The sequence below is a fragment of the Primulina eburnea genome, chromosome 8 (genome assembly GCF_022965805.1).
Source record: "Primulina eburnea isolate SZY01 chromosome 8, ASM2296580v1, whole genome shotgun sequence".
Lineage (NCBI taxonomy): Eukaryota > Viridiplantae > Streptophyta > Magnoliopsida > Lamiales > Gesneriaceae > Primulina > Primulina eburnea.
The window spans coordinates 36,429,496-36,439,693 of NC_133108.1; the positions used below are offsets into that span (position 1 = coordinate 36,429,496).

General features: G+C 37.8%; 1 protein-coding gene across 1 annotated transcript; it reads left to right on the top strand.

The window, feature by feature from the left end:
• Positions 1 to 2,899: 2,899 nt before the first annotated feature.
• Positions 2,900 to 6,041, top strand: LOC140839476 (ETHYLENE INSENSITIVE 3-like 3 protein). The gene is made up of 3 exons (XM_073206199.1): positions 2,900 to 3,167; positions 3,627 to 5,713; positions 5,789 to 6,041. Exons 1-2 carry the CDS (start codon positions 3,133 to 3,135, stop codon positions 5,692 to 5,694), a joined length of 2,103 nt encoding a protein of 700 aa, XP_073062300.1. The 5' UTR covers positions 2,900 to 3,132; the 3' UTR covers positions 5,695 to 5,713; positions 5,789 to 6,041.
• Positions 6,042 to 10,198: the final 4,157 nt, after the last annotated feature.

The following is a 10,198-nucleotide window of genomic DNA, read 5'->3' on the forward strand; positions in this document are numbered from 1 at the left end:
AAAAGGGTATTACGTTTTATGAATTTAATCTGAATTTATGGTATGTACAGTGCCTTTACTTGGCCGCGGGTCTTGAGAGAAACATGCAGCAATATATCGCGTTTATATAGCATTCGGAGTGAGGCTACAAGCTGGTGTGGCTAAAAGACACGATACCTTCTTCTCTACCCTTGGGTGGACAAATTCCAAGTACACATCCGTGTCTGAATATTTTCCTATTTATCGTTTATTCCAAAAGAGTCCCCGTGATTGAGGGTAGTACAGGTATTCCCTGTTTGCTTCTCGTCTGATGATAATGAATTTAATTTTTTTTTTTTAAAGTAAGGACAATTTTTGTTTATTGTTGCAAATATAAAAAATATGTAGCATTAAAATTAATAATGGGAATTTGTTTCCTTTGAAAAGGTAAACTCTTCCTAGATAGAAAAAGGCAACGTGTTACAAAATGCTGTTTTTTTGTTTTTGTTTTTTCCCGACCTATCCATTGAATTGAAAAGATCAAATCTTTCCGCAGCACATCGGACATGACTTAATTGGTAACCGTCTAGACTTGGTTGCCAAAGAAAATAGAAATAGATATTCCAAGTCTACGATCTACATAGAATTTACCGTACTTTTTATTAATTAGATAACAGAATAAACTTTCTCGAACGTGATATCTGAGTTACTGTATTATTAATGCCGGTTTCTTTGGATATTTCAATTATAGATAATAAGTAATAAGACGCTGGAATATTTGAATACGGATATTCTCAAAAACCCTAACCATTCTGCCGTGTGATGTTAATTTTTTCGGGGCATATCCTGTATTACATTCAGCATTTTGATGAATCCAATCCGGTAATTTAAAATAGTAGCGGTCTTCTTGTCTTTGTTGCTTAGTATTTTCCTTCGGTCCCACATTAATTTTTCAAATTTTAAATAAAAAAATAGTAAAATATTGGCAAGATTATTTGCGTTTTGTTTAACTACAGTAATTGTATCTTATGCTGTGGCTATAATAAGTAAATTATCATTTTTATATATAAAAATATAATCTCATTCGCATGAATGTTTCACGAATTAATTTAAGACACGTTTTGAAAATAATTTTAATATATTATATCATATGTGCAATAGTAATTTAAAACATACAGAATATTTAAACTTAATTTTAAACTCGATCTCGAGCATATATCACAAATAACTACAGCAAAATTTGAGTTAAAAAATTAAATAAATTTAGTAAATCTTGTATCAAACCAGCTGGATCGGTCAATTTATGGTATAAGTTACGTTTTGCTATCGTTTGTTAGACCAAATGAGCTACGTTGAATTCTAATTAATTTCAAACCTTCCTATTACATTTATTTAAATATTTCATTTTCTCAAAAAATTTCTGTAAACCAATTAAATTATATTCTCAAAATTTATAATTCCTGTCTATCAACTATTTTTATTTATTTATTTATTATGAGACAATGATGCCGTCGATTAGAGATGTTATCGAGTCGAGCCGAGCCGAACTCTTGAATGTTTGAGCTTGGTTCGTTTATAATCGAGCCGAGCTCGAGCTTTATTTGACGAATATGTGCATGGCTCACGAGCTTACTCAAGCCTTTATCGAGGCTAAACAAGCTTAATAAATATGAATTATACATTTAAATTTTCATTCAATTAATTAAAAAGTAAATTATATATTTAAAGAAAAATATATTATTCTTATTAAAATTTGTAAATTTATTATAATAAATAAATTTAATAGATTTGTCTATATATTTCATAGGTAATATGCAAAATCAATAAATCAAATATCAAAACTATTATTTTTTCATCTAAAAGATTACTCATGAACTTACCAACGAACATGTTCACGAGCTAACGAACCGAATACTGTAAAGCTTGAGTTTGGTTTGTTTATCTTGAGCCTCATTAAACGAGCTCAAACGAGCTTTTATCGAATCGAGTTTCGAATAGCTCACAAACGGTTTGGTTCGTTTACATCCCTACCGTCGATACTTAATTTCTCTTAATTGCGTAAAACATCTGGCAATTTTGATATTCTAAAACGCTAACTACTTGACATTATTCAAGTAATTCTTATTTAATATGACGTTTTTACTTGAAATCTATCTAATAATCATATGTTATCTCAATCCATATTTTTTTTTTATCCAAAATATATCAGGGGTTCATACTGATACAAGTTAACATTTCGTTTTATCTTTAATATTACTTGCTATGAACATCCTTGCTTTAGGCTCTAACTAAACAAGAATTTTTGACTCCATATATTCCTGGGCTAGCTTGTAATTGGACTTGGGCTTCAATAATTTTAATGAATATTGTTGGGCTTCACCAACGAGATGGTCATATTTTTCGGCCAAATTTTTTAATCGATCGCCACGTGGCAGCCAAGCTGATTCCATCCAAGTCCATTGTATCTGGACGTTTTCCATTTACTTAAAGGACAAATATAATATAGTATAGATAATAAACAGTATTTGTGGAGACGTATAAAATTATTGTTTTTGGCGACAATGCCCTGGTTTTGATTGTGAATCTTGGAATAAATATATATTGACAAAAAATTGTTTGAGATGGTGTTACATGTCGTATTTTGTTTTTTATATAGATAATCCATGAAAAAATATTATTTTTTATGCTAAAGTATTATTTTTTATTGTAAAAATCGATAAAGTAGATCGTCTAACAGATAAAGATTTGTGAGATCGTCTCACAAAAGACCTGCTCATGTATATTTTTTAATTTTTTTTATTAGAATTGTCTCCACATTCATGAGATTAATTGATTATCAGGTACCTGTTTGGCTCGAATTTTTAATTTATTCATCCCATAAATTTGAAAAATAATAAAATCAAGATTTGACTTAATGCAGCCGTCTCCTCGAAATTCGACTCGCTCTTCCATTTTGCGTTTTGCTTGATAAAATTCGGAACAAAAAATGTCACTCTACACCGCATTCATTTCTTATGTGTGTTTTTTTATATATATATTTCATTTTGTCGTTTGTTTTTAATCATTTTCATCACCATGTAATTAAGGATACCCAGCTCTGATTTAATTCCTCTGTTCCAAGACCCCAAATTCTCGACTGGGTTTTGTGGGAATATATTAGAGATAATTTTTCTTATGGCTGTCATGGAAGATATCGGCGTGGATATCAGGTCTGATTGATTGATTTATTTTCTTCGCAGACCGTTCTCTCTGTTCAATTCCGCATCTTTTTTATTTTTTTTCCCCGGGAACTACTTTAGTACTAGCGCTTATAAAACAAATGATCTGGGTTTGCATCAATTCTGTCACGTGTAAACATTACTGCTGTAGAGAGATGATTCAGTCATTTAGTGTTTTGACTTAATAAAATTTTTCATTTTTACTTGTTTCTATAATATTTTCGGTTCGTATTTTTTTTCTTGAAAATTCACGATCGAATATATGTTAATCTCATCAGTTTGGTATTATAGGTATTAATATCCGTTCTCTTTTTGCGTTTTAAAAAAATGATGGTGGATTTGTTTATTACTGAATTAATCATGGAAGGAAGATTTGTGCTGAAGTTTAATTTGTATTCTTATGTTATCGACTGTTCCTGTTCAACTTTATGGGGATACATTGTGAAATAGTTCGGATGTCGAGGTTCATGACATACGAGCCGCTGTTAACATGGACGAGAAAGATGTTAGCGATGAAGAGATTGACGAAGAAGAATTGGAGAAGCGAATATGGAAGGACCGAGTCAGGCTCAAAAGGATTAAGGAAAGACAGAAGCTTGAGTTACAGCAAGCTGCAGAGAAGCAGAAAGCGAAGTCCTCCACGGATCAGGCATGCAGAAAGAAGATGGCTCGCGCTCAAGATGGCATTTTGAAATACATGTTGAAGCTCACAGAAGTCTGCAATCCTCGTGGATTTGTGTATGGCATTATTCCGGATAAGGGCAAGCCAGTTAGTGGTGCATCAGAAAATGTTAGAGCGTGGTGGAAAGAAAAGGTTAAGTTTGACAAGAACGGCCCTGCGGCCATTGCTAAGCATGAGGCCGACTGCCTTTTTATAGAAGATGGGGGTGGCGGTCAAAATGGTAATTCACAAAGAGTCCTTCAAGATTTGCAAGATGCCACACTTGGATCTCTTTTATATGCCTTGATGCAACATTGCAACCCGCCACAGCGTAAGTATCCACTCGAGAAGGGCGTCCCTCCACCTTGGTGGCCGACGGGGAATGAGGAATGGTGGATTAGACTGGGATTACCTAAGGGCCAGGCTCCTTTGTATAAGGAGCCGCGTGATCTGAAGAAGATATGGAAAGTGGGGGTGCTGACTGCTGTTATAAAGCATATGTCACCCGATATCACAAGGATAAGGAGGCTAGTTAGGCAGTCCAAGTGTTTACAGGATAAGATGACTGCTAAAGAGAGCTCAATATGGCTAGGTGTTTTGATCAGGGAGGAGTCTTTTGTCCAGCATCCAAGTAGTGACAATGGATCATCTAGCATAAGTGAGGCACCTTCCAAAGATCGTGCAAGTAAGAAAAAACCTTCTGTTGACAGTGACAGTGATTATGATGTCGATGATGTTGATGGCATGGGATCCGTTTCTTCTAAAGATGTTAGGAGAAATGAATCTACAGATAGATTACCTTTTGAGCCTCCTGTTCGTGTTACACCTCAACCTGGCAAGAAACAGCATGCAGGGGAACGATCCCGGAAAAGAAAAAACCCAAAATCCAGCTTTGTTAACCAACTGGGAGTACCTTCTGTTAATGAAAATCCACGAAAAAGAAAAATCACAAAATCAGGCTTTGCTGAACAACTGACAGTGCCATCTCCCAGTGAGCATCAACACGAGGATCTTGATGGCATGGTGATGAACAGAAACCACAATGAGTCACTGTCTGGATTATTGATCAGTGAGAGGCAGCCAGAAAATGGTGGAACAACCATGAGGCCTCATGAGGACAATGCTCAGGACAATGCCTGCTTAGAAGCACCTGATATTAACTTATTCTACTCATTTTCTTCTTCAAATGCTGCCTCCATAAGGAGCGTGCCTTCAGATAATGAACGCTTACCTTATCCATCGGCTCAGAGTGCTGACCTTGAAACTCATGCAGCTCATATTTTTCCCGCATCTCAGAATTCTCAGTTACAAAGCAGACCTCAACTTGTTGAGTTACATGAAAAAACACAAAATTTTGTGTTGAATCATGAATCCCAAGATGCAGGGTTGAATCATGGTCTCCAAAATTCTATTTGGCGTCCAGGACCGCAAGATTCAACTGTTCCTCAAAATTCCCAGCTGCATGATGTATCGACTGGTTACTTGTATCATCCATCAATAACAGTTGGATCAAGCCATCAAGGACAGATGTCTGACCCAGCATTCAGTGAGGTGCGATACAGACCAGAGGATTCTGGCTTCCCTTTATCAGTGTTGCGGAGGAACGGAAATGATATTTCTGGAGAAGGGTTCCCACGGTTGATGCCAAACGCATTTCCAAACGATCCAGATAGGCATGTGGACACACAGTTCACTTCTCTCAATAGCTTGTCATCTGAGTTAGTAGCGTACAGTCCATTTAATCTTCCCTTTGATGGCACAAGTTCGTTAGATACTGTTGATTTCGACTTTGTTGTCGATGATAATTCAGCAGATGACAGTAACTTCGCTGAATTGATGAAGTACTTTGCTTCATAAATGGCAACAGGATTCACATGTGAGTCATCTAATAAAATAAATTTGCATAACTCAGCTCATGTATTTATGATCTTATAATTCTCTGTCATTTCAGTTTTCCAGGGACGGGAAAGAGTTGCTAAAATTGAGGCATACTTTTTCTTCTCTGCCGGGTGCTTTCTCGGCTCGCTATTTTGTGGAATGCTCTGACTGTAAATTAATTATGTGTCCTCATCTTCTTCTTCACTTGGCTATTCAGCTTTTAGAAATAACATTTTAATCATTCTTTGGGTTGTAGTTGGCCATAATGCTGACATCTTGGAGACCACTGACTGTTACTTGTAAATGAGTGTTTCCTCGATTGTCAACTGTAGTGACCCGTTCCAGAATCACCTACTAATTGAAAACTAAGCATGCAATTAACTTAATAATTACTAATCAGAGATAATAGCGGAAAAGTCAAAAAATAATGGTTATACAACCCAATCGAAGTCTAGAACAATTCAAAATAAGGTAAAGAATATCTGGTACAACCATATCGAATCAAATGATACCGAAACTAAACCAACCGGCTACTCAACGTCCTCCCCCTGCTCCTCCGGAACCATCCAACCTGAGACCTGCCCCGAGGGAATGGGGTGTCCAAGATAAACAAAACCGAGGACGTGAGCGATAAGAACGCCCAGTACAAAAGTATGAGTATACAGACCTATATGAAATGCACATGCTATGATCATGATACCGGGGTAGTCAAGAAACAGGAATCACAAAAGGATCTCAACAATGCTCAGTCTAGAGGCGCCAAGTGGATAGTGCCGCGCGGTCCAACCTCTGGGTCACTGCATCCACTACAAGACAGACGTGGACCTAAAATGTCCCGGACCACCGAAGCCCTCCCGACCCGTCGGCCACTGTGTACTCTCGGTGTCCATGCGTCCACAAGACAGGGCTGAGCGGCCCCAAGATATAGCTTATCTCGAAAGAGATACAGCTCAACAGCAAAGGCTATCTCGAAGGAGATACGGCTCAACATGAAATGCAACGTGCAGTAATAAACGTGACATAATAGCATGCATCATATGACATATATCAATGCACCACATAATCATGCAACACATATATGAATGTATACTCAACCAGGATATCTCGGATAGTACTTTCGTACCTCTATCACAGCAATCCTAATCCACTGGAACAACCAGACAACAGGTCTAATCCAAGCCTATTCATCAAGTGAAAACCATCACTAAACTTATCTACCAGACTTAACTAGATAATCCTGAGATAAATACTGATAAAATTCCAAACCTTCGTCCGTCGCTAGCCCGCTGATGCCGCTAGCTCCCAACTAGAGCACAGCTCTGCTACAAGACCAGCAGCTCCCCGCTAGTGCCCAAATCTCGGAACAAGACTAGAACCTGTCAGAAACGACTGAAATGCTATGGAACTCTCTGAATTGGCGAGTCAAAATGAGGAAATCCGACCACTATTTATAGGCCATGTTCGGATCCTCCGAACACCACTTCGGAACGTCCGAACGCTACGTGTCCACTGGCTCTTGACAGCTCATGATCGGATCCTCCGATCATACACTTCGGACCGTCCGAACATGCACGTGTCCAGCTGCTCTTGACACCTCATGATCGGATCCACCGAACCTACACTTCGGAACGTCCGAACTCCCACGTGTCGATCAACTCTTGACACCTAATGATCGGATCCTCCGATCTCACTTCGGACCTTCCGAACTCTTCGGTGCTTCCGAACCATCTTCGGACCTTCCGATCATGATTAATCACCATTAATCCGTTAATTACCCAATTCGGCATTCGGGCTACTACATCAACAGCCAAAGGGGCGTTCTTTTGATTGTATAAATTCAAAGTGAAGCATGTGCTCTCAACTTTTCAATCATTTGCAAATTTACTAATATTTTTTCCTGCTGTATAACAACCTCAAGTGACCGTAAGAACTTTTCTGATCCTTGGTCGTTGTTAAATGTTTTATCTTGTCTTTTTTATGTACTAATGATAGCATCATGGATCTTTCCGTTCACGTATGTAAAACAAGTCAAAAGACGTACTCGAGGGTTGAAGTACCCCATAAATGTTTCCGATTGTGCGGCAGATGAAGAGGAGGAAAACCACCTCTTTGCTCATGTTTTTTGCTGATCGATTCGGCGTATTCCATGCATTTTTTAATGCCAGTGGAGGGTAAAGCAATGCTTGCTGGTGCACCACATGGTTGAAACTTCTGCACATGAAAATTGAAACCATGCTCTGGATGAGTTTTGGCTGCCTGCTTTCCCAGGGCGGCTGCAGCACTTTTCCATATCAAACTGGATACACGGGTAAAAACTCAACTTGGAAAACCAAACAAACCATCCGCGCAATCAAATAAATCAACAATTCATTTCTTCTCGTAAACAATTTATTTAATCGAATAAGATCCTATGTTAACAAGAGATTGTCATTTTTCATAATAGCGACGTAATTGTTGAATACAAACTAATTTAACCGAGTGCAATCCCAAGATAAATAAGAAATGATGGATATTTTGAAATTAGTTATTACAGTTAGCCCTTGACAACTCAACTTTATTTTTATTTTTTTAAAAAAAAAAACTATCAATCAATGTTTATTTTAATTAAACAGATATTGAGAATGGTTTCTATTACTTTACCTTCTTATGTAATAAATAATAATATCAACTTATTATAAAATTTGAAATCAGTTCTAACTCATCATAAAAACTTTAGTTTTTAAAGTTGTAAACAATCTAAAAAATTGTGAATTATTATTTAAAACATTAAATTTAATAGAAATATTATATAAATAATTTCGAAAAACCACAAAAGTTCGACAGTTTAAAACTTGAAACAAATCACTGCCCAAATAGAAAAATGATGTGAGCACATAAACACACACATATATAGCACATCAAACCGAAAGCATATGAAACACGGATAAAAGGCATAAATTCTTTTTAATTTCAGGTTTGTTTCTCCACTAAAAACGGGCACACCAGACTTTAGAAGTGCATGTACACATCAAACTCACAATCTTGCCGAATAACAAATTAACTGTAGACTACTGATCTAAATTATCCATCTATATCTGTCGCGTGATGTCATTCCAAAGATCATCCATGCTGTAGAGAGATGGACCAAAAGAGTCCATTAATGTGCAAGGAGTTGAATCGTTGAGAAGATGGCAATCTCCGCAGGATGCATCTGCTGGTTTAGGGTCTACCAAGAAGCTCTCACTGGCGTTTTCCTGCGGATACTCTATATATACTTGCCCAACGTTGTCCGAAGTACTTCCAAAAAAATAATAGAGCGGTCCATCAAGATTTTTGCTCTGACCGTTGATGCAACCCGGGTCAAACAGTGGAGTCGGGTCGGGAACTCTACCGGGTAGACTATCAAGAATATGGAAGGAAATATGAGCCAAACGTTGAATCGGGAGGAAGATTCTTCGTATGTCTTGAAAGATCTGCGGATAAGGAAAAACAAACACGTGAATGGGCACCGGAGGGGTATCCGGCGTGGCCACTCTGATGCTTAAGTCAGTGGATTACTCAAGCAAGGAAACCAATGTAGTCAAGTGATGGCTGTGGTGATTGGTGTATAATAAATGAGAGTATTAAATGTTCATTAATATCTGAATGCATGAATAAATGCAAAACCTGGTATTTATAGCGGAGGAGATAATTGTGACCTCGTTTTTTGGGATGTGAGCATTAAATATACTAGGGTGGCTGATTATACCCTATTGTTCTGACATGTCAAATTGCACACTAATCATATCTCATCTGTCTAGTCATCCATTAATGTTAACCAAAGAAAGACAGGTCGGCAGCGTGCACTTCTATTAAGTCAATGTTATTAAATGCTTCCCTCGCATCGAGATGTCAGAGGAGACAATTGTGTCAGAACTCGGGTGCTATGCTTTGAATCAACAACCCGGGAGATGGGCTGTCCTGATCCGGGCATCGCTTATGGGCCTGACCCATGACCCGAGAACCCCCGGGATCCATCAATGTCCCGGGACATATCGGGGCATCATCACTCCCTCCTTAAATAGTCGGGCTAGAGTTTACTCGCTGTCCCGATTGGTACCTCATGCCCGGTCAGGAAAGCCACTTCGGTACACTTTCTGGACTGATCATGGTTACACAGATGTTAGTACGTGGTGAAGACTTGTGATATACATCAATCATATCTCCCACGTTTTTATATCTTCGAGGATGATTTATCGCAATATTTCGATATGCGTGTACGTCTTTTCAACTCTCTGGTGCAATTTCCAATGTCCATCTTAACCGTCTACGTATCCAAAGATTCGACGGTTGTGATTAGCCCTTTGCTATTATAAATATAGCAACATCTTTTTTTCCAAGTCGTCATTAACTAGTTTGCTATAAGAGTCAAATGGCGAGTTCCAGTAATCCGGAGAATTCAGATATGGAGGAAATCTCATGGCGGTTGGTTGAGAAGAAGAAAACCGAGATAGAAGATGAAGTG